This window comes from Odontomachus brunneus, unplaced genomic scaffold (assembly GCF_010583005.1).
Source record: "Odontomachus brunneus isolate Ranch 3 - 2012 unplaced genomic scaffold, Obru_v1 Obru_scaffold_046, whole genome shotgun sequence".
In the NCBI taxonomy this organism is placed as follows: Eukaryota; Metazoa; Arthropoda; class Insecta; order Hymenoptera; family Formicidae; genus Odontomachus; species Odontomachus brunneus.
In genome coordinates this window covers 1,966,570-1,991,246 of record NW_022639496.1, presented here as the reverse complement: position 1 = coordinate 1,991,246, position 24,677 = coordinate 1,966,570, and the positions used below count along the sequence as shown (strand labels likewise).

Below are 24,677 nucleotides of genomic sequence, written 5' to 3'. Positions count from 1 at the left end.
TATATATATATATATATATATATATATATATATATATATATATATATATTATCATGTATAATTATATCTATAATTTCATATATAATTTTACATAATTATGCATACAATTATATGTAATTATACATATGATTATACATAACTGTGTATAATTATATATAATTTTATATGATTATATATAATTATACATAATTATGTATGGACAAATTTTATATATAATTATGCATGAAAAATTTTTCATCGGGTAATTGTACATTGCTTTATTCGCAAATATATATTAAGGTATATATTGGTTTCTGATATTTTACATTAGTTGCACCGATGCGCAATATAGGAAACTTCTTTTCTAATAGGTCAATTATTACTGTAACATCACGAGCACAGAATTGTTTATCAATATTATCGTAAATGCTATGGACGTACTTTGTTATATACTTCTTAGATCGACGACGAAGTAAGGATACATAGGCAATGTCAGTTACGACGATGGAGAGTGATATTTCATTTTACTATCATACAATATTAACTCTAACATTAATCGTAAATACTAGATACAAGAGTTACGGAAACCGCGCATGTAATTGTAACAAAAGTGGAGGAGGAATACCGCACAATATACCTACAAGTGCGTGCCATTCGGAGAAACATGAATCGTCAATTTACCTTTCTTTGTGAGAATTCACCCCAGCCCGCGGTGATTTCCCTTAAAACCGTCGATCGTTTTTAATTAGCGTTTACGCACAGATTTTTACGTGATTTTCTACGAGTTTCCCCGATCACCATCCGATTACGTGGACGCAGTTTTGTAATTATGCGTCTCCAAACTGTTACACTCAAATTCAAAGTCTGTATTTCTGTGATATAATTGAGAAATTGTTTGAATCTTGCTGAATATATCGAGGATGGATCTTAGCGTAAGCACCAGGTTGGGGATGACCCCGCCGATCGCGCCATCGAGCAAAGTCCGACGCAATCGAGCTTGAGCGTTAAACGATTTTACAGTTATAAGCGTGACTTTTTTCTGTATAGCTATGTATGAATAATAAAACGATACTACAATCAGGGTTGTGCCGTAGATTTCAAGATTACGCCTCTGCACGTATTATGTACCCAGATAGCATAGAGAATTCAGAAAGAATTCAGTCATATGTCACCAATTCCGAATTCATTTTCAGATGTAAAAAGAATTCTTCAGAGTTCAGTTCGGTGAAAAGAATTCCTTTCTTTCTAAAAATAAACTTAGAATCGATGACACACAACTGAATTCTTTTTCAATTTTCTGTGCTATCTGGGTAGCTATTGCATACGATCTTTCTTCACGTAAACAATGTAAACTACGTAGAACACTATAAATTGTATTAAAATATGTAAAAAAAGAATAATGTAATTATGAGACAGTTACCGTATCTGTTTTGAATATTGATTATAAATATAACGTTTAAAAAAGATAACAAATCGCATGAAAATTTCATTTCATTATGTGGCAGATTTAATTGTGAATGAGTAAGAATATAACTAGAAAAGAAAAAATATATATATATTTTGTGAACGCTAAGTTGTGTTTAGGAAAGAACATTTGTATGTTTACATCAGAGGATTCTAAATGTTAAATAAAAATAGAAACTTTTCTTAATTAATCTTCGAGCAAGCCACACGTTCTTTAGATGTCATCTATGAATTACTGATTATTCACATGGATGAAATCTTATGTACAGTTTATATTAGGATTGTATCGTGAATTTCAAGATTACGTTTACACGCATTATTTATATATTATGCGATATGTACACGGTATTTTTCACGTAGACGATATAAACTACATAGAACATAAAAATAAAAATATGTAAATTAAAATTTGTAAATTAAAATATACAAAAAAGAGTAATGTAATTATAAGACAGTTACCGTATTTGTTTTAAATATTAATTACAAATGTAATATTAACCCGATGAAAAATTTTTCATGCAAAATTTTATATGACATTTGTCCATACATAATTATGTATAATTATATATAATCATATAAAATTATATATAATTATATACAATTATGTATAACAATATGTATAATTACATATAAATTTATGCGTAATTATGTAAAATTATATATGAATTTATATATATAATTAAACATAATTATATATAATTATATATAATTATATATACAAATAAAATGTATGAACATGAATGGACAAATTTGATACATAATAATATATAATTATATATAATTATATATAATTTTATACAATTTTATATAATTATATATGAAAAATTTTTCATTAGGAAGTACAACGTAATATTTAAAAGAGATAATAGATTGTTTGAAATTTGCATTTAATTATGTGGCACATTGACAGATTTAACTCTAAAGGTAAAAATGCAACCAAAAAATATATTCTATGGACGTTAACCTTGTGTAAAAAAGGACATTTGTAAGATTACATCAGAAGATTTTAAATGTAAACTAAAAAAAAATTGTTTTAAATTAATTTCCGGGTAAGTCATACATTTATTAAACAACATCCATTTAATATTTACATTACTCATTGTCCATATATAGACAATACACACACAATTACTCATTGTCTATATACAAATACTACAGTTACTTTACTCATTGTTTACAATCTATGTAGATAACACCTTGTATATAGTTTACGTTTTGTCTACACGTGAGACTTGGAGTATAATTTACGCATGAACGGCTGCTGACTAAAATAACGTCCTCGCAAATCGCGCGCATATCAACGTTCCGAAATGATTGAATCCGAAACGATACGACTTACCGGGCACACCATGGCTACTTTTCAAAACTTCTCACCGAGCTTCAATTTCACGTACCGTCCCCGAAACTTCCATATTCAAACTGTTCTCAAGCAAAAAACCAGGCTACTACTCAGGCGCCACCACGCGGACGCCGCGTCGACGACGTCGCGAGGGGCCCGCGCGACAGATGGCGCGGGCGGCTCCGAAAATTTCGCCAGCCGTCAAACGGAGTCGAGAGGAAAATCGTTGCGCAGCTCGTCGCGATGACGGAAGTTTTTTAACGCTCGCTGGACCGCGCGTGTCAATCGCCCTCAGGCACATTCGCGGCGAGGTTCGCGACGGCCCTGAGGAAGGAAAGAAAGAAAGAAAGCAAGCAGGCAAGAAAACCGAGGAAGAAAGAGAGAGATCCGTCCGCCGATCAGCCGTGACTCACTTCCGCTCTGCTACGTCACCGCTGCCAGTGGAACGGCTCTCGTACGCTCGTTCGCTGCACAGTTCGCGGGGCGCCGCCTGTTACGTGAATTCGTGTCGTGCTGACTGTCATTCGTCGCTGTTGGGACCGTCGAACGCGCAGGATGGTGAGTACATACGCAACGAGGAAGCCGTCGACGGCTGGTCGGCTGGACGCGCGAGGCGCGTCGTCGACTCACCGCCCCGAGCATGCGTCTAAACGAATCGCGCGTGTATGTTCGCAGGCGTCTTACTCCGAGGATCAGCTGGCTGGTAAGTGAAGGCGCCGTGGCGTACAGCCGGATCGAGAGAGAGAGAGAGAGAGCTTCGCGAACGACGGACGAGGGGGGCTTGGCCATGTCGCGCCGCGCTCGTTTCCCCGGGTTCGTAATTCAGGTCAAGAGTATCATCGCCTTTTTAGACGCACCCTCCGGTGCAAGGAGCGGCACTGCTTCTCGGCGATTGCCTTTTATGGCTTGGTATTTGAAAGCGAGCTGCCGCCACTGTCGTCGTCGTCGTCGGCGGCGGCGACTTAATCGCGCTCTTGCCTCCTCCGATCGAGCTGTCTCGCGATGGACTCTCACTGTCGCCCGATTGCACTCGCTTCGCGACGCATGTGCTCCGCCAACACGTAGAGTAATTGGAAGTCGGCCGATACGGTGACGTTCTCGGCGTTATCGCGTGTGTCACAGTGCCCGATAAGTCTTATCTGTCGCGGAAAGGAGAGAAAAAGTCGGCCAGGCAGAATGTACGGCTACAGCTATCAGGAGCTGTCTCAAAGGATGATGTCATCCATGGAGGGTAAACATAATCCTGTCGCCGATTGTGTGTAGAGCGGCGATTTAATTACAACGCGCGCCAGCGCGAATCTTGAGGAAGAGGCAGAAGAGAACGGAAAGATGATCTTGATGACCTAAGAAAAAACCTACAGTAGCCGGCACTCTTGCACGGGTTTTATCAAATAGCTAGATGGAATACTAGATACCAATGCAATGCAGTTTTGTAGTTTACACTCAATTTTCTTCGATTTGGTTGCAAATGTTTGTACAGAGTGAAGGTGCAAATATCAGTATATTGAAGAGTATCCCATGTTATATTAAAAACAAAATTTTTTATTCTTTTTTTGCTTTATATAACATGGGATATCCTCCAATGCATTGCACAGAGATAAAAAATGATAAATAATAATTGATAAATAATTAATAAATTCTCATACAGCTTAAAAAATGATGCTGGATATTGACATAACACAGTTTTATAGTTTGCATTATTTTTCCATTTGGTTGCATAGATTTGCAAATACTTTTACAAAATGAAAGTACAAATATTAATGTATTGAGGATTACTCCATGTTATGTCAAAGATAAAATATTTTTTATTACAAAATTTTTTTTTGTTTTTTATATGACATGGTGTATCCTTTAATGCATTTTGTAGAAGTAAAAAAATAATAAGTAATGATTGATAAATAATTAATAGATTCCCATAAGAGGATACTGACATAATGCAGTTTTGTAGTTTGCGCTGTTTTTCCATTTGGTTGCATAGAAGTGTAAATACTTTTACATATAATAGAAATACATTCTGTTTCTTTAATTACAAATCTTTTCTGTTTTTGGTAACATGGGGTACTCTTCGGTGCATTAACATTTGTACTTCCACTCTGTAAAAGCGTTTGGAAACTGCAGAACTGCATTATACCAGTATTCAGCATTAAAGTATGTATGAGAATTTATTAATTGCTCATCAATTATTTTTTATTTCTTTCTAGTTATTTTTCAATGTATGAGAATTTATTATTTATTTACCAATTATTCTTTATTTCTTTCTGGTTATTTTTCAATTATTACTTATTCCCTTATATACACCTTCCCAGATAGACAGATGTATATAAATTTTATATATACCAGTTGATTTTTAAAGACATATCTTACAGGTGCTTCACATAACACTCATATTCACCATATAAAATGATGAAATAGAAATATAAAAAAAAGTGCTCAAAACAATACATCATGCAAAATGTAATATGAGAATCTGAGTACAACTTTTAATAAATTTGCTGTTGCATCAATGTAATAAAAAAATTTACATTACCATGTAAATTTAATGATTAATTCAATGCAATAAATTTGCCTCTCATGAATTTAATCAAAACAATTGTAAAGTTCCCGTCATCAATTGTGTCACATCATGATGACCATGAGAAAGTCTATCTGGATTAATATTTGACAAAAGTGCCGGCTACTGGACGTTTTACTTTTAAATAGTTTGATATCTTAAACTCTTAAATAGTTTGATAATTATTACTTATTCCTTTACATACACCTTCCCAGATAGACAGATGTATATAAATTTTATATATACTAGTTGATCTTTAAAGATTGCATATCTTACAGGTGCTTTACATAGCATTCATATTCGCCATATAAAATGACGAAATAGAAATATAATATATCATTAATATTTGACAGAAGTGTTGGCTACTGGACGTTTTACTTTTGAATAGTTTGATATCTCACTGACCCATTGTATCGTTATAGAATTCCAGGAGGCGTTTCAGTTGTTCGACAGTCGTGGGGATGGGAAAATTCATGTGGCTCAAATTGGAGATGCGCTACGCGCTCTGGGACAAAACCCGACTGAGTCTGACGTGAAGAAATTCACTCACCAGCACAAACCCGACGAACGTATCAGCTTCGAGGTATTTCTGCCGATCTACCAGGCGATCAGTAAGTCCCGCACCTCTGACACGGCGGACGACTTCATCGAGGGTCTGCGTCACTTTGACAAAGATGGAAATGGCTTCATATCTTCCGCGGAGCTGCGGCATCTTCTGACGACGCTGGGTATGTGTGCACTTTCCTGAAAAATGCCGTTGGTATGAGATTATTGTTGTACATTTAATTACAAGATGTTTTAGGCAGTTGGGATCTCTATATATAAAATGAAATTATTAAAATTGAGAGTTATTAACGACAAATTTGCGCAGTAATTATGTTATTATTATTATTAAGTTACAATAAAAGACATGTAAGAAGTAAAATTACATAAAATTTTGTATAGTTTCATCCAGCGCTTGGCTCTTATATGCCTTTTATTGTAATTATTGTAATCCACAGAGCCTTGTTAATTACACTAGTTTATAGCCAAAAATTATTTTGAATCAGACAAGATGTTTTTTATAGATTTTTGGGTGTCAAAAACGATTACACAAACCAAATTTCAGCACATCAAGTTTCCATAATAATAGAGGTTTAATATATAAAAAAAAGGGATTTTTTTTTACAATATTTGATTTGCGTATTTTTATAAGACAGAATAACGTTATCTTGAAATTTTGATTAGAAATTATGAATGTATTGTTCATTCCCTTTAAAATGCATTTTTTTTAAATTTCAATATCTTACTTTTTAGTCAAGTTATAAAGGATTAAAGTTACTTTAATATGGATGCTCTCTATCTCTAATATAATAGCTCCTAGCTTTAATCCTTCATAACTTGATTAAAAAATAAAATATTGAAATAAAAAAATACATTTTAAAGAGGGTGAACAATACATTTATAATCTCTAATCAGAATTTCAAGATAACGTTATTTTTTCTTACAAAAAAACATCAAATATCGCAAAAAAGACCCGTTTTTTACATATTAAACCTCAATTATTAGGGAAAACTGACTTACTGGTGAAATTTGGTTTGCGGAATTGTTTTTGGCATCCAAAAATCTATAAGAAACATCTTGTCTGATTCAAAATAATAAAAACATTGTAAGCTAGTGTTATTATTTGTTGTTAATTATATTATTGCTACACTCATCAACGATAACTCTCAATTTTGTAAGCTCTCAATTCTCTATCGTGTCTAAACCGTTCTGCGACCGATTCTATACGTATCGTTGCAGGTGAGAAGCTTAGTGACGAGGAAGTGGAAACGTTACTAGCGGGTCACGAAGATTCACAGGGTAATATTAATTACGAAGACTTCGTCCGCCAGGTGATGTGCGGCTGAATAGCTACTTAATTGCGTATAAGAGAGTATTATATTATTATTACCATCGTCGTTTACTTTGCCACTATATCTGCCGAGTCTGTTGAAGCGTTTACTTTTGGAGAATTATCATATCATAGCATGTGTACCTATATGGCGATTTATCTCGAGGGGATCCTAACGCGAACACTCTATTTTGTTATGTACCGTGGGAAGAAGAGATTAACCCTGTCTATATAAGAATCTAAATTAGTTAACCAATGGTAGGTAAAGAACAATCTAGCGCATTGTGCCTTGACATACTCCGACTTACGAGCATTTAGTGATATTGATAGTAAGCCACTCTTTAGCAAGAGAGATCCGAATTTCGCGGACATTCCAAATTTTTGAGATAGATTTAATGAAGGACCGAGGTTATATACGCGGGCTTCTTCAAGGCGAAGACCGAGCATTTGAATTCACGCCGATACATTTACCGCAGTTTCTTCCTTTTCGTCTCTGTCAAGTTCAATACATCCTTTGTATGGTTAGAATATGTATGTGCGAGAATCTTCCATCTATCTTCCACGCGTCCTAGAAAAAGCATCGCGGCGTATACGAACAATATTTACTTTATTTATTTATGCATGAGCGTATTTATGTCCTCAAGACGCGTGTGTGCAAAACAAGAAATATTGTACGTTGCGATGAATAAAAAATGGCTCTAAGAACTTGATGTGAAACTCCGTTAAATGTTGCTCTCAAAAATAAAACGGAACGATTACTACATGGTATTGTTAAGTTAGTGTTTTTCTCGTTCTCAAGATTAGAACTATTAAAATTTACTGCATATAACAGACTCTCGGAGTGTACAACTTAAATGAAGAAGAAATAAAGTAAAAGCCGAACATGGACGTTGGTTCGAATATTTAAATTATAAAAGGATAATATAAATGCTTAGCATTATTCGCGATGAATCAAACTTCTACATCAAACCGATCTTAAATATCAATTATTAATTCTCCTCTTCTCTTCCTCCTCATCTCATATCCCTATCATAATTAATTGTATTAATTTTTTCGTAATATTGAAAATAAAAAAGTGAATAAAAAAATTTATAATGTAAATATTAGAGATATGATACGATGAGTAAAGGAGAAAAGTAGTTAACACAAATTCTCGAGTAGCAAGAGTTTTTGTGTTGAAGCCATTCTAAGAAGTGTTTGTTTCTCAGAGTATTTTTGTTTAAAAATCATGAAAAATAAAATTTTGCGCACACAAATGACATCGTATTTTCGCTAATTTCGAAGTGACAACCAGGACCATTAGTGTCTTCCTCGGTTTTTCACCTTAGATTGCTCGAAAAATCCCAAAAATTATTGAAACTTCCTTTTAGTTGAAAACCACGTGGCTTTTTTAAATAAAAATAAATTGCTAAGTGTTTACTAAGCAAAGTAAATATTTACTAAGTAAAGTACGTAAATATTTAATTTACTGTATTTACTTAAAGTAATACTTAGTTTACTATATTTACTTAAAGTAAATACTTAGTAATTTATTTTTATTTACAAAGAGCCATGTGATTTTCAACTGGAAAGATAAAGGAAATTTTAACGATATCTGAGTTTTTTCAAGCAATCCAAAGAAAGGAAAATCAAGGAATAAGCGTAATTGCCATTTAAAAGGTAGCGGAAATATATTATCCTTCGGTGAGTTAATCAGGATTCAAGGTCAGTTCTTGACGTGGAAAATTGACTCGTTACGTACATCACAAGAGTATTCGTTGGAAAAATATTTAGCATATGTATTAATACCGTCATTATTATCCTCCCATAATTTAAATATCTGCACCAGCATTTATTGTTCAGCTGTTACTCGCTTTATCGTTTAGTTAAAATTCAACTTACCGGTCATTATAGACAACGAAGGTAACTTTTTCGTGTACCACACGTCGAAGCAATGCGTTTATGACTAACTGTTATTGCTAATGCAAATTTGCATTTGCATTTCCGTCTATTCGCAAGAAGTAAAAGATACGGCTTGACAAACTGGCAAAAAAAGATTATATATGAATTTCGTTCCTGTATGCATACAGGAACGAAATTCATGAATAATCTTTTTTTGCCAGTTGAGTCATAAGACGTCTTTAAGATATCTTTAAGACAAATTTGTAAGGTATTGTCTTAAAGACGTCCTAAAGTCTTATGACTCGATTTTGGACATTTGTGTTGTGTGGGTATATACGTCCACAATAAAAAAAATACTGTTATACATATAAATACAACCGAAGTAAATGCTTATGCTTCTAGTAATACATGAGATATCGACATTTAATTTAAGGACACTATTTCTTTCCTTTTTTATCAACATTTTTTTCCCTGTGGACATGTATGATATATATATGACCATATATGGATAGGGGAAATTCATATATAATTTTATACAATTATATATAATCATATTTTTTCTCGGGAAATGTCTTAAAAGTCTTGTATTCGATTTGAACGATCACGAATAACAAACGCCAAGGAACGAGTATATATCTTTCGTTCGATTACTCGCGTTTAAAAGGCAACATGCGTCGGCGCATGTGCGTACACGTATTCGGCGCGTTTGATTGGCGAACGGATCCAGGTTGACGTCACGTGGGACGGGGCGCTGCGTACATTTGGTAGGTCGGCGTCGGTCGCGCTGCCAGCAGTGTCGCTGAAAACGTCGCGAAGAATACTTCAGTCTTTCACGCGCTTTAGATAACCCTCGCCGTTTGTCGATCGCTACTCCAGCGAACATTTCGTTGTGGAGCAGTGCACTTAAAGCCGCCAAAATTTTACGAAGAAAGAAGTATGAATATTAATTCCAGTCTGTCGTTAAGTAATAGTGAAAGTAGTAAAAAGGGCGCTATAATGCCGAGTTTAATTTCCAGTAATTGGTGAGTAGAAGCGGCATGCGAGCAACGTAACCACGCCATTTTTGTCCTCGCCTTCCCTGCGAGTCGCCATCTTGTATCTCGCGTCCTGATCCATGTTTTTTTTATTCGCAGCGCGCGATCTCCTCGCCTCTCTCTCTCTCTCTCCCCCTTTCCTTATCTCTCTCTCTCTCCCTTTCCTTATCTCTCTCTCTCTCTCTCTCTCTCTCTCGCTCGCTCCTTATCTTTGTTTCTGCCTCTGTTTATAAACTGCCGGATCTTATCGCGTGTGAATGTTATCGCATGATATTGTTTGGTCTGACGAGATAGCTCATATCGGTATGCCAATACAATGTATCATTGTATTAGCCGATATCTCTCGATATTCGTCATGGAAAAAAAATGTGGTACGACCCCGACATACTCTCGACGTGATCAATGCGCGGGTCGCGGCGACGAACGCAAAAAAGAAAATGGAGAAGCCGAGAATTCGCGGGGGAGAGAGAAAAGATCGGCGCGTGCACGCGGAATTCTCGCGAACATCTCGCGTGCGCGAGGTCGATTTCGTGTCGCGGCCACGTGACGCGGCCCCGCTAAAAAATCCATCACGTAGCGCGTTACGGTATATCGCGTCAGTGGCGTTACGCTTTATCAGCTGTTCCGTTAGACGTCGGGGCGGCCGTTCCAACGCGTCTCCAACGGAACACACTCGGCATAATTGCGTCACCCTCGCCTTTTCTAAGTAGAAGTCATAGAGGTATTTGTGCGTATTATATGACTTGCAATTGCGTGTGCATGATCAACAGAAGGAAAAAAACACCACCGACGTCAATCGAAAATTATTGCATCACACTGATAATTACTGTGTGCATTGATAATGATCGAATCGCCACTTCCTTGTTCTCCAAAGTTCAAATACGAGTTTCACCGATGCATCTCGAAAGTCAGGTTTTGCTTTGGAGTATGTATGTGTATGAGTATACATGTGACTTATTTATTATTAAAAAATACATGTTTAAAAGGAAAGGTTAAAGTAACTTCTTTTTGTTCAACATATCCGTGAAACTCGTGGTTTTCTTTACGTTGAATGCGCAAGTTAATCCGATCGATTAACGTCGATGAATTGTGAGCGAGAAATCGGCCGAGTCCAACCGCGAGCGCGTACCCTTTTGTTTGAGAACATTCCTTCTACGAGAAAGCATTCAGTTACACGAGGCGTGTTCTTAGGCCTGTTTGTAGCTGCACTGCTGAACTAGTGCAATAAGTTAGAGTGAGAAAACGTATATTTGTCTCACTTCAATATATTGCATCAGTTCAACAGTGCAGCTACAAAGAATAGGCTTCTTATCTGCGCTTATCGCATGGCATGAAATATGAAACTCCGAAGTCGCGTAGCTAAGATTCGAGGGACGTGTCTTTCTCTTCCCACGTACACTTTGTTACACGTGAATGTGTGTGCGTGTAGTATCTTTAGTATACCTAACTAATACACACAGATGATACTCTACTGTTCACTATGTTATCAGTTGTGTCTAATCAGCGATATTCTGTTCGGAGAACAGAATAAGTACGTCAGAAGTAAAGGAAAAAGTGTCAAAGCCTGAGTACTAATAACACTAGTGCCTAACTCTAGACATTGTTTTGGTTTTCATAAATACAAATAATTGAACTTTCAATGTATAATATATGCATATATATTCAATATATGTGCATATTCTACAAGGTATTTGACCTAAAATTCTCGTGTAATATGTAGATAGATCACTATGTAGATTAGATCAAACTCGATAAGAAATTCCTCCACTATTTTGCAAACAACCACATGGATTTTTTAATTATTAATTAAAGAATATTGGCAAATGATCACGTAGAATATGGTGCAGCGTGTGACGAGATTTTAATACGAAATTTGCCGTAGTGTATTTGTACATTAGAGGTAAAAAAATCCTTAAAGACACACACACAAATACCTTCGATTATTTTGCAAACAACTACGTAGACTTTTAAGTTATTAATTAAAGAGGATTGGCGAATGATTACGCACGATTGTTCACTAATCTTCTTTAATTAACAACTAAAAAATCTACGTGATTATTCACAAAGTGATAGAGAACTTTTTGGTACAGTTTGACCTAATCTACACGTACACAAGGGTTTTATATATTATCGTCACAATTAGAGATAAAAATGACTCAATTTGACGATAACTTATTTGGTAAATTACGGTAAATTATTCGGTAATTTTGGAAAGCTGATAAAGTAGTAATTTAGAAAAAAATTTTAGCATAAAGCTCAAAAAGAGCATTTAACCTTTAAGATAAGATACTTTATTTATATTTTCCATAAAATATTTTGATAGAGTATATTGATATATTATATACAACATATAATAATTAGGAAACTAGACACAGTAACTAGAGAAACTTAAAAAAATTTAAAGTTTCAATCTATATCTTTCATACCTCAAAAACAATTTCAATCTGTATTTTTATATCATTTTACAAGTTTATAGCATTTTCATTTATTCTTTACTGTTTTTCAGTGACTAAACTGTGGTATATAATTGAAAATTTTTAGTAATATTTTAAGAAATGAAAACTTTAATGCTCTCGAAAGATTGTAAATAGTTTCTTTTCTTCCATCTAAGAGACATTTCAAAGATTATTAGATGTACATTTGATGAGAATATAAGAAGAATGTTGTTTCATCTTCCATTAGTGCAGAAAACATGAATATTTGTGCATGAAACTATCAAAAACAATTTGATCGAAATTACCAATAAATTACCATCTTTCTGTAGTTTCTGTAAGTAATCGTCACTTTCTGACGAATCTGACGGTAATTTTACATCTCTAATTACAGTATACATTGAAAGTGTCAATATTCGTATTTAAAGACCAACACAGTAAGAACGTCCAGAGTTAGATACCCAGCGTCCAGGCATTGATACTTTTACCTTACAGTGTTACGCAGTGTTAAAGCAACAAACTCGAGCTGATAGAGAAACGATCGATTCGCAACTGCTTCGACCCGGTAAATACTTTCGGATTCAGCCGTATATTCATTACTACCACCTGCGCACGCAGTGTTGGCGATGTACGAGCTTCGCCGTATAATAATTGGCAGCAACCCGAGCGTGACGCAATGGATTCTTCGACAAGCATTCGAACGCGACGCGAAAACAAGCGCGTGTACGTGTGTCCATGATACTATCCATCCATGTGCAAATTTCTTTTCCAGCGAGACCAGTTACGTTGCATACCGCGAGAACGAGTGTTCGATATGCAAAACGAATATACTCGGTGTAACTCGGTCGTCCTATTTAACGGGAACTGTGTCCTCGCAGGACAGATACACGTCTTACACAGTCGGTTCTCTTCCCCTCAAGTTCCCTGAATCGAATTATGCGAGACAAAAGATTTAGAACGTTCCATTAACGAGGAAAACGAAGACGATTGAGTCCGTGCAGTTCCTTGTATCCGTCCGTGCAATATCCTATAATATGCGATCGTGTTCCTTTCATGCGAAAAACCGCTGAAACGGCAACATTGACTTTGTTTTTTTCTTGCAAACGCTAAGTTAGCCTCGTGTCTCAGCCAATCGATATGCAGTCAGCAATGCAGCATTATCTCACGACCGTATCTCTTGACTTCGCGATATTTTCTTTTTTTTTTCTCTCTCTCTCTTCCTCTCGTGAAGATTGAGCAGAAACTCAATCTTCACGCCACCGCGAGAGCAATTGGATTTATTGTGTTTGGAGGCGTTCTAAATTCAACAGTCGTAGCATTGAGATGAATGCAAAGAAGAGAGAGAGAGAAGAAAACATTATTTATTAGAGAGAGGAAGAAAGAGAAACGCAAAATGTTTTGCTTCAACATGTCAATAGAGCATACGTAGTTCTTGGGGAATGTATATGAGGTAAAAATACAAATACCTGAATACTAATAACTCTGCATTGAGAAAAAAAAATTAGTATTTGTAACTACAGTTACACGTGGAGAAATGATTAGATGTGATAGATTAGAAATGATGATAAAATTATGGTCACAAGAAAACCTTTCTTTTTTTTTAATTCTACTATAATATTGGTGATGATGACTTCATATGTTACTACTATCATTTTCGTGTTAGAATAATCAAAAAGTATGGTTGGGATTAAAAACTATAATTATAGTTGGATCAATTATTTTTTTCTCTCAGTATTGCACATAATTCTAGATATTTTTTTTTGGTTTTTAAATTAATAGTTTTAAACGTAAAATATATGTAATATATAATATATAATAGTTGTAATAGTTGTAATATATATATGTAATATATAATAATTTTCAACGTAAAATATATGTATACAGGGTGGTCCACTTCGAACACCTTGAATACTTTACTTATTTTTAATAATACGGAAAAATGTTTCAGATGAAAGTGGAAGGGTGTCGAGGGGGACATATTTTCGTCACATTTTTTTTCTAGGTGAAAGTGATAAAAAGATATGAGGGTTATCATTACTTTTTTAAATGCAATTATTATTTTTTTATAAATATGATGTTTCTATTTATTTTGTGTATAAAAATATTAAGAAATATAATTATTATAATTATTGAAAATTTAATAGTTTACGAGATATTTTATACTTCATTCTGACAAAAAATTTAGTCAAAATGTTTAAAATAATGTCTTTCGACTACAATATATTTAAATCCCATCGACTTTTTTGTTTGGGGAACATCGAAAAACATTGTTTTCAATGATGTACCAATTACACAAGAGAACATAAAAGAACGTATTTTGGAAGCATGTGCGTGTATAAATTTAGAAATTATAAAAATGTAAGAATATCACTTATGTATTATATCCGAAAATGTATTAAAGTCGGAGGACATCATTTTGAATATCTCCTTGACTAAATTTTTTGTCAGAATAAAGTATAAAATATCTCGTAAACTATTGATTTTTCGACAATTATACTTCTTAATGTTTTTATACATAAAATAAATAGAGGAATTATATTTATAAAAAAATCATAATTCAATTAAAAAAAGTGAAGGTGACCTTCATATCTTTTTAGTGCCTCCAACTAGAAAAAAAGTAACGTGACCAAAATACGTCCCCCTCGACACCCTTCCACTTTCATCTGAAACATTTTTCCGTATCATCAAAAATAAATGATATATTCAAGGTATTCGATTTAAGTGAATCATCCACGTCCATGAAGATGGCACCACATTTTTAAAAAAATCAATTTATTATCATAGTTCTGATCGCACCCCAATGAGTTCTAGAGTTCTAGATAACATGTAGAAATAGTTCCGGCGAAATAAAGCAAAAAAACCAATTTTGAAGTTTTGGGGTGCTAAGTCCACAAAATGAGATAAAAATGACCGTAACTTTTTAACGGTTGCACCAAATAAATTTCATCATTAGAGTTTTTTATAAAACTCTTGTGGTGCTATCCAGAATTCCGGTCAGAACGCTGGAATTATTAAAAAAAATTTCACCCTTTCAGGACTTAGAAATTTTCACGAAACCGAATCTTCGAACGGCTAGAACTTCTCTCTCATTGGTTGTAGCTCGGAAATTCATAAAGTTAATCGATAGAACTCTTCGGGGTGCTACTAGAACTCCGGTCAGAACGCTGGAATTATTTAAAAAAATTTCACTCTTTCAGAACTTAGAAATTTTCACGAAACCGAATCTTCGAACGGCTAGAACTTCTCTCTCATTGGTTGTAGCTCGGAAATTCATAAAGTTAATCGATAGAACTCTTCGGGGTGCTACTAGAACTCCGGTCAGAACGCTGGAATTATTTAAAAAAATTTCACTCTTTCAGAACTTAGAAATTTTCACGAAACCGAATCTTCGAACGGCTAGAACTTCTCTCTCATTGGTTGTAGCTCGGAAATTCATAAAGTTAATCGATAGAACTCTTCGGGGTGCTACTAGAACTCCGGTCAGAACGCTGGAATTATTTAAAAAAATTTCACTCTTTCAGAACTTAGAAATTTTCACGAAACCGACTCTTCGAACGGCTAGAACTTCTCTCTCATTGGTTGTAGCTCGGAAATTCATAAAGTTAATCGATAGAACTCTTCGGGGTGCTACCAGAACTCCGATCAGAACCCAGAAAATTTCTAAGTTCTGAGGGGGTGAAATTTATTTAACATTTCCGGCGTTCTGATCGGAGTTCTGGTAGCACCCCGAAGAGTTCTGTTGATTATATTTATGAATTTTCCAGCTAAAACTAATGAGAGAGAAGTTCTAGCCGTTCGAAGATTCGGTTTCGTGAAAATTTCTGTCCTGAAAGGGTGAAATTTTTTTTAATAATTCCAGCGTTCTGACCGGAGTTCTGGATAGCACCACAAGAGTTCTATAAAAAACATATAAAAATCATATGATGAAATTTATTTGGTGCAACCGTTAAAAAGTTATGGTCATTTTTCTTATCTCATTCTGTGAACTTAGCACTCCAAAACTTCAAAATTGGTTTTTTTATTTTATTTCGCCGGAACTATTTCTAAATGTTATCTAGAACTCTAGAACTCATTGGGGTGCGATCAGAACTATGATAATAAATTGATTTTTTTTTAAATGTGGTGCCATCTTCACAGACGTGAATCATCCTGTATATTCGATATATGTAAGTATATTCTTTATATTTAAAGTTTTTAAATATTCGTATTTAAAAACCAAATAAGAATATCCAGAATTAAGTACCGGTGTTATTAAGTATTGGTACTTTCACTTTAGAGCACGACTCGAAAATGTTTGTCATGATGATACGAACTATGGGTGAAATTTTGTTGCGTGAATTGATTTAACTACTTCGTCGTAAATACATCATAACATATGTATGCTCGGAAGTATCATATCTATTTTTAGCCGTATTATCGTCATCTGTCGTTCTACGCTACGATAAGGACAACATATCTTGACTAATACAGTTGCACTTTTAATAGCTTCACGTTATTGCGCACACGTTTCTTACGTAATTCCTGCTAGTTCAGCGAATTACATGCGATTCGTCTCATTGGATGATAGCTGCAATAAGGAGCAAGCCACCTTTTGTTCGTGTAGGCCACGAGCGAACGTGAATGTATGACTTCAGGGGCATATTATTCTATTATATTTTTTGTTTCTCTCCTTCTCTTTCTCTCTCTCTCTTTTGTTTGATGCAAAACGATGATTTATAAAAACGGAACAGAAGTCGCAGAACACCCGACAACAATCTTATCTTCAATTTTCTGAAAACTATCGGCATCGCGATATTTTGATCAAGGTAGTTGTGTCATGAAACGAGTTTCGCGAGAATTTTATGAAACTTGCACTACACATACAGTAAAATGTTATTCAACTGCTCCTAGCATTAGAAAAAGTTGACCACTCGAGAACTGAGATATTTGCAATTAAAATTGACACATGTTCTTCAAGGCTTGCGTGCTATGTTTACTTTCTGCCTTTAACGTCTTTTAAATTATATATGAGATAGTGTGGTAAGAAATTCCACTGTAATATTGAAAACATTATTTAATTAAAAACTAATATATATATTATACAAATTCCAATATTATTGACCATTTTGTTTTTAACACACAGCAATGGAGTTCATAATTTATAATAATACTGGAAATACATATACATATATTTAAATATTTACATATTTAAATATTTACATATCTCTTTTCATTATCTGTACATTGTTATTAAATTAACTAATGTACAAATAAAACTCTTCAATAAAGTAAAAAGAATAGCTTTTTCATATTTGTAATATTGTGTATGTATATTCATCTCAATTTTGTATCAAATTAACAATATTTAGATAATTAAATAAAAACGTAAATTTTGTGTGTTTTATATATAGTAAATTTATTAGTAATTCTCTTAAAATGTGCTATTAAAAGTATGACACTTAGCGACATAACTCTCTTGACACTAAAACCAAAACAGTCAAAATTACGGAGATTTATGATTTTTTATAAAAATTACTCAAATTGATAAAGCACATATTTTCAATTTTAACGTTAGATAAAACTAAAAAAAAATAAACAAACTTTTTCCGCTGACACCACATTTTTTTAAATGTCATTTTGATAGCTCTTACAAAAGTAAATCATTAATCGTCGATAATTCTAGTATTGCGAAGAGAAGCGTGTTTAAAATTTAAAGGATTCATTATCGTGATTAAACCGAGGGCTAATTTGATCGATCAAACTGACCGATTTCAAAAGAAAGGCGCACATAAAATAAAGTCTTGTAATAGTTAACAAGTGCATTTGAGCATTTCAATTTTGAGCATTTAAAAGACGTTAAAGGCAGAAAGTAAACATAGCACGCAAGCCTTGAAGAACATGTATACAGTGTCAATTTTAATTGCAAATATCTCAGTTCTCGAGTGGTCAACTTTTTCTAATGCTAGGAGCAGTTGAATAACATTTTACTGTATGTGTAGTGCAAGTTTCATAAAATTCTCGCGAAACTCGTTTCATGACACAACTACCTTGATCAAAATATCGCGATGCCGATAGTTTTCAGAAAATTGAAGATAAGATTGTTGTCGGGTGTTCTGCGACTTCTGTTCCGTTTTTATAAATCATCGTTTTGCATCAAACAAAAGAGAGAGAGAGAAAGAGAAGGAGAAAAACAAAAAATATAATAGAATAATATGCCCCTGAAGTCATACAGATATTTGGTAAAATTAGTATAAAATATAGGAAGTTACCAATTATCATTCAGTAATTATAAATAATTAGTAAAACATTCTTCATTTAGTTGAACTAATTAAATGGTTTGGTTAATAATACCAAATAATTTAATAATAATTACTAAATAGTATGACAAAGTAATATAAGTATGCAATAGTATTGCAAAAGAGTATTCGGTTCACATTTCGTAAATTTATCACATAATAAGTAGGTGAGACCGCGGCTAAATGCCGCCCTATATTTTAGAATTTCGAAGTTACGATTTCTCAGACAACTACACGCAAAAAGAATTTCAGTTGGTGCATCAAATAGGAACCAACTGAAAATTAGGTGATCAGAAGCGATATCTCTGTTATGAAAACTAATATTTCTGTTGTCGCAACCGAAAATATTCGTCTGAACATTCAACGATATTAGAACTCGGTTGAGACAACTGAGAACAATTAATTATACAGAAGCCTCATAAAGGAATTTTTTTTATTCCTATAGCCGAGTTTTCGTCTGATCCCTGAGCAACCGAAAATTCGGTTGCACCAACAGAATTGTTTTTTCCGTATAATTGTTGTGACTGACTGCATAAACATGATAGAGGTAACCCTCTTCTCTCTGTATTAGTGCCTGTCATGACCCTGTTAACCGTATATTTTTTTCCGTATTTAATGATAAGTACGGACAACAGAGCCATCTTACTCTGGTATCGGGTTCAGTTGCGCGAGATAAAGAAAGCCACGTATAAAATATGTATCCTGATTAATAATTCCAGATTCTCTCCGCGCGACAGCTCTCTTGTCGATTTTTAATTACGGGCCAACTTTACCTCGTCTGTTCATATGTTCTATTTCAATAATTTAATGGATAACAATTGCATTTATGCAATCTAGAAACAGTATGTCATACACTTACAAGAAATATCATTCTAGCTGATAACACATTGCTTAATTTTATTCAGTCACGGAGGAGAATATTAATACAAAATTTCGAGTGACTCGAAAATTTACTTTGCTATTACCAAATCAGTTTTATTTCTATTTCTTAACTATAATATTATTCTGATTTTAGTAAAACTCGGGGAAAGTATTTATATTCTAAAACCATTTCGCGATTTTGTATCTATTATTCTTCTCACATATTAAAAAAAACACAACGTACCCCCCCTGGAGCCATATAGTCCCGATCTCTCCTATTACTAAACACAATTTAGTTTTATTTAACAAATTGTTTGATGATACGTACACAGAGAGAACGAATTGAATCAAATAATCTTTGGAATAGTCCAAACAAATTATTTGCTTGACACAACAAAAATATTTCTTCGGAACTAAGCCGCAAATAAATATTTTGTTGGATCAATTAAGGCTCCTCGCATTGTCTATCTCTTTTTAATGACGTCAGAAACGAGAAAATGCATGCTAAAAATTCTTGCGAAATACATTGAAATAAAAATATATATCCATAAAGTAACACTTGCAATCGATTAAACAAATTTGTAAGATATTCCGTACACTCCTCTTTTGCTTTAACAATCAATAATTTATTATAAATTAATCTAAATAGAAATAGACGAAGAAATAGATTAAGAAGATGATTTGTCACGTTGATTTACGACAAATTATTGATTATTAGAGCAAAGGGGGGGTGCATCTTACAAATGTGTTTAATCGATTGCAAGTGATTGAAAGTATGGATATATATTTTTATTTTAACATATTTCGCAAGAATTTTTAGTATGCATTTTCTCGCTTCTGACGTCATTAAAAAGAGATAGACAATGCGAGGGGCCAGGAGCCTTAAAAAATTCGTTTGAACTATCCCAAAGAAGTGTTTATTTTATTCTCTAAATCGTTTTTCTATATACCACATAATTTGTAATAACTACCAAGTCTTAGCAATAGATACCAAACCTCAACAACAGATATTATAAACCTTGCTAAGGTTATATTTGTTAATGTTTATCAAGTTATTTGATTATACTTACCTACATGTTTAGTTGAAACTGCTTCCCTAAAGCGCATCTGGTAACTATTGCCCAGACTTGATGGTTATTATCAAATACTCCTTTTGGTATATACGAATTGCATCAATGAGTAAGTCAAACATTGCGTATACACACTTTAAAACAATTCGCTGCGCCGAGCAACGAGCACGACATAATCGTGCACGGCCACGTTCGACCCGTGGAAGTCTACAATTGGTTGATATATTCCGCTTGAATGCCTGTAATTAAATTTGCCCATCGACTCCGAGAATCTTCCAGAGCAACTGATAAAACGAAACGGCAGGAACGTGCAAGGCCGTTTGTTCGCGCGAAGAGAGCCTCGAAACAAAGCGCAATAAAATTATTCCGATCGGTCGTGTCCCTTTACAAGAGAGTCTTCTCTCATTCACTTTTTCTTTTTTTTTTTTTTTTCGAAAGCGTGTATTATTAGCGTTACATTCTCTTTTATCGAGAGGCCAAGCAATTCCGCTGTCTTTCTGCGCTTTGCAATCGCCAGTTACAGTATCCGTCACCGCCATAGTTTCAGCTCGCAGTCCGACGAATATGACGATTCATATTATCGCACTGCTGTTAAACATTTGAACGTAAATAGATGACCTATTATCATGCTCCGCGCGTGTCGATAACATTTGAACTTGGAAGCCGGTTTTAAGCGTGTTTTCGATTCGCATTGGAGACCGACTAGTCTGCTGCTGGTTTACTCAAAAAAAAGTGTAATGTCATGCTTGCCGAAATCCTCTGAATCTTATAAGACTTTATTCTTGTACGTGGCCTCTCAAGAGGATTTTTCTGAAACTAAAAGGGAAGTCTAAATCGAGGATGTCAGGGCCAATAAGAATTAATGCACGAGTATTAGAGTGCAATGAATTCAATCAACGCAAATTATCTACAAGAAACAGGATACTATTTAATGTAATTGAACCTTTCGGTCCAATTTGAACTTTCTTCCATAAGACATAAGACAAATTTTAAAAAATTAAAAACAAATATAATCTCAGAGTAAATCATACAAATTCATACATTAAAAAAGAAGTCTATTCTGAGCACAATATTTTTGAAGCTAAAGAAATTTCATCTTTTGTTTATAGTTTTGTTCTTAATAAGAATTTCCTCTACACAAAGAAAAAAAAATATATTGCATTCAAATAAATCTTCTTTCACATATATTAATAAGTTTATTCAAAATACATTCTAAGTCCTAGTAAGTTTAGCATTTCATTCAAGAATATTAAATTAAACATTCGTTTTGTCTACTTCATAGAGTCGAACCAAAAAATCTTTTCTTTAATAAAGTTTTATAAAGTCTTATAAAGAAATTCTTCTTTTGAGTACATGATAACGAGTTTTTTTCAAATTCATCATTGTATTTCAATTAGTGTATTTTAAGATATCATCAAGAAAATATTCTTTGTTGATGGTAATTTATCTATTAAAAATCACATTAATGATAAGAGGAGATACTTAAAAGAAAGATACTGAATCAGCGCTTTTCTCACCAGTAGAATGATATTTCTCTGTGTGTATAGCAAGATGATATTCTACTTCAAGTAAACATATCTCTCTGAGACTCAAAGAAGAAGAAAAAGTTAGAGTAACATTTAAAAGAACAAAAAAAAGAATCTTATTCTGAAGATATCTTTATTTTTTACATGTACAACTTTAAAATAATATTAGATAGTGTGAAGATAAGCTACTTATACCAATACATTTTATATGTGTGATTCAAGAAAAAAGAATATGTTCTTATTATATAAAAATAATTTTCATGAATGCAAAATACAAAATATTGGATTAAGAATAGATGTTTTCAAATATTACAAAATATTATCATCAAAATAATTTTATTTTATTTTATAACTTTTTATAAGATTATTATACTATACAAATAAAATTATAACATTGTTGAAATTCAAGACCTTAAAATTTTTTTTTTTAAATTATATATCGTTGCTTATGTATGAAACAATGAGATTGTTAATCTGAATACATTAGTTTTCAATGAATACTAATTTTTTTCTGTGCAGCTTTTCGATTAATAGTTCACTTCATTAGAGAAAAAGTACTTTTTTGGCAAAAGTTCTCGCTAAAAATATGGTACCACAGTAAATATCACCTTGCAATTAGAGTTATTCTTTTGGACGTTATAACCAAGAGGCTCGTAAAGTCTGGTTTGGCGATTTTAGGTCAAATCGCTTGTAAGAACGACAAATAGAACATCTGACAGGGTCGATAGGATATCTCGAGTCTATTTTTACTATCACACTCACAATATCGCAAAGATAAGTGTGTCGTGAAATCATCTTTCATTGATCAAATCACGAGTCTTGCATGACTGCTATTATCGCCAGTAGGAATACCCTCAATCGCCGATACGAATCTTTTGCAGTCTGAAGGATAATCTGCCACGATACCGATTGCTATCGGTATTTTTCTTTTTTTCTTTTTGTTCTTTTTTCTTTCTTTTTTCTGTCCTTTTTTCTTTCGAACGTCAACGAGGAAATCAAAATATTTTCAAGACTGGCGGTGCATTGGCATTTGAGATATCGATAATTCACGACGAAACGCCAATATAAAGGAACAGCGAGCGCAATTGTTTGCCTTGCGAAATCTCCCGAGGAATTTCTGCGATCCGCGTGTTGACAAAGTTGGCAAAATGCGGCCCACAAATATCCGTCGCACATCTCCACGTCGCGATACGACGATATTAAAGGAACATAATAACATAAGGTGAAACTAGATTTTTCAGCCCAATATCCGGAACACTTCATAAATGTGTGGAGTGCGGGGAGGGAGGAAAATTACTGAAAATTATATATATATAAAACGATATTTTATTTACAAACATGAAAAATAATTTAATAACAATGAAGATCTGATACATACAGTAAAAATATAAGTGGACTATTGCTAAGATTGATATTGATAAGATATATTCTTACTAAAAATTCAGAAGAAACGTAGCTACCAGACCTGAAGAATCTTCTTGAGAAGGTCTTTCTCTCTGTCAAAAGCAGTTTAAAAATCCTCTAAATCGGGGTAATTGGGTCGAATCTGAAACAAATCGACGTCCCGGATAGCATTCGAAAAAAATCCAGAACAGAGGGTGAAAAAACTGGGAAAAACGGGACGCGTTTGCGGTTATCTCAAACAATATCCTCTGATTAACACTAATACCACTCGGAGATGATGGACTATTCGCGTTACCTGCTGCAGCGTGACGCATACAAGCGCGGCAGCAAAATATTTATAAATTGTCGCGCGACGGGCGCACGTAATTATACGCTCATTTACAATAGTTTGTCGCGGAGTCAAAGACGCAGAAGAGGGCCACGCGTTCGCCCCTTACGTAAGCTCGAAATTTCCCAACGTTATATGCCCAAATCGTTACATTTAACGCGCGCTTCCGCAAAGTGGCCCGGCCAAAAATTTGCGAAGTCAAGCGGCGAGAATTGCGCGTGTTTGTTCTCTTTCTCGCTCTCTCTCTTTCTGATTCTTGTTGCGTCTATCATTAACGTCTATTATCGTCTTGCAACTTACTGTGTTCTGAAACTTTGCGGTTCATGTCCCGCTATTGCGTTTGCGATCTTGCGACTGGTATTTTTGTGCTTATCTCCTTCGCTCTGATTGAGTTACGGGTGATCGCTGTTATTTCTATTAATATTACCTCTGATGTTAGCAAGCACGGATCATTTTTATAGTTTTCTCTGCTATTTTTTAGATATCATTCACATATTATTATTTTTCTTTTTTCTCTGTTGGTTTTGACTTAAGCAACCATTGTTTCTATATTTTTCATATGTAAGGTCTATGAGGTTAACCTGCCCCAAAGCATTAACAAAACTCCACTCTTCTCTCTCTCTCTCTCTCTCTCTCTCTCTCTCTCTCTCTCTCTCTCTC

At 34.1% G+C, this 24,677-nt stretch overlaps 2 protein-coding genes across 3 annotated transcripts in view; one reads left to right on the top strand and one right to left on the bottom strand.

Moving 5' to 3' along the window:
• The window catches only part of LOC116844781 (exonuclease DPD1, chloroplastic/mitochondrial), a 30,155-nt gene extending 27,259 nt beyond the window's left edge, over positions 1-2,896 (bottom strand). The window contains exon 1 of the mRNA XM_032816802.1: positions 2,783-2,896. The gene's annotated coding sequence lies outside the window, so the exon portion shown is untranslated. The remainder of the gene's footprint in view (positions 1-2,782) is intronic.
• A 66-nt stretch (positions 2,897-2,962) lies between these two features.
• Positions 2,963-9,494, top strand: LOC116844785 (myosin-2 essential light chain). 2 transcript variants are annotated; one of them, XM_032816812.1, is made up of 4 exons: positions 2,963-3,340; positions 3,458-3,485; positions 5,756-6,061; positions 7,116-9,494. In XM_032816812.1, the coding sequence occupies exons 1-4, from the start codon at positions 3,338-3,340 to the stop codon at positions 7,220-7,222; spliced, it is 444 nt and encodes a 147-aa protein (XP_032672703.1). In that variant the 5' UTR covers positions 2,963-3,337; the 3' UTR covers positions 7,223-9,494. The 2 variants fall into 2 exon arrangements, with proteins under 2 accessions (XP_032672703.1, XP_032672702.1); XM_032816811.1 differs by lacking the exons at positions 2,963-3,340; positions 3,458-3,485 and adding an exon at positions 3,603-4,013.
• Positions 9,495-24,677: the final 15,183 nt, after the last annotated feature.

Excerpts from the sequence above, each read along its gene's own strand:
- LOC116844785 (XM_032816811.1), top strand. The coding sequence starts at position 3,959 with ATGTACGGCTACAGCTATCAGGAGCTGTCTCAAAGGATGATGTCATCC. Across the intron at positions 4,014-5,755 it reads GATGATGTCATCCATGGAGG|AATTCCAGGAGGCGTTTCAG; the intron begins GTAAACATAATC and ends GTATCGTTATAG. Across the intron at positions 6,062-7,115 it reads GCATCTTCTGACGACGCTGG|GTGAGAAGCTTAGTGACGAG; the intron begins GTATGTGTGCAC and ends GTATCGTTGCAG.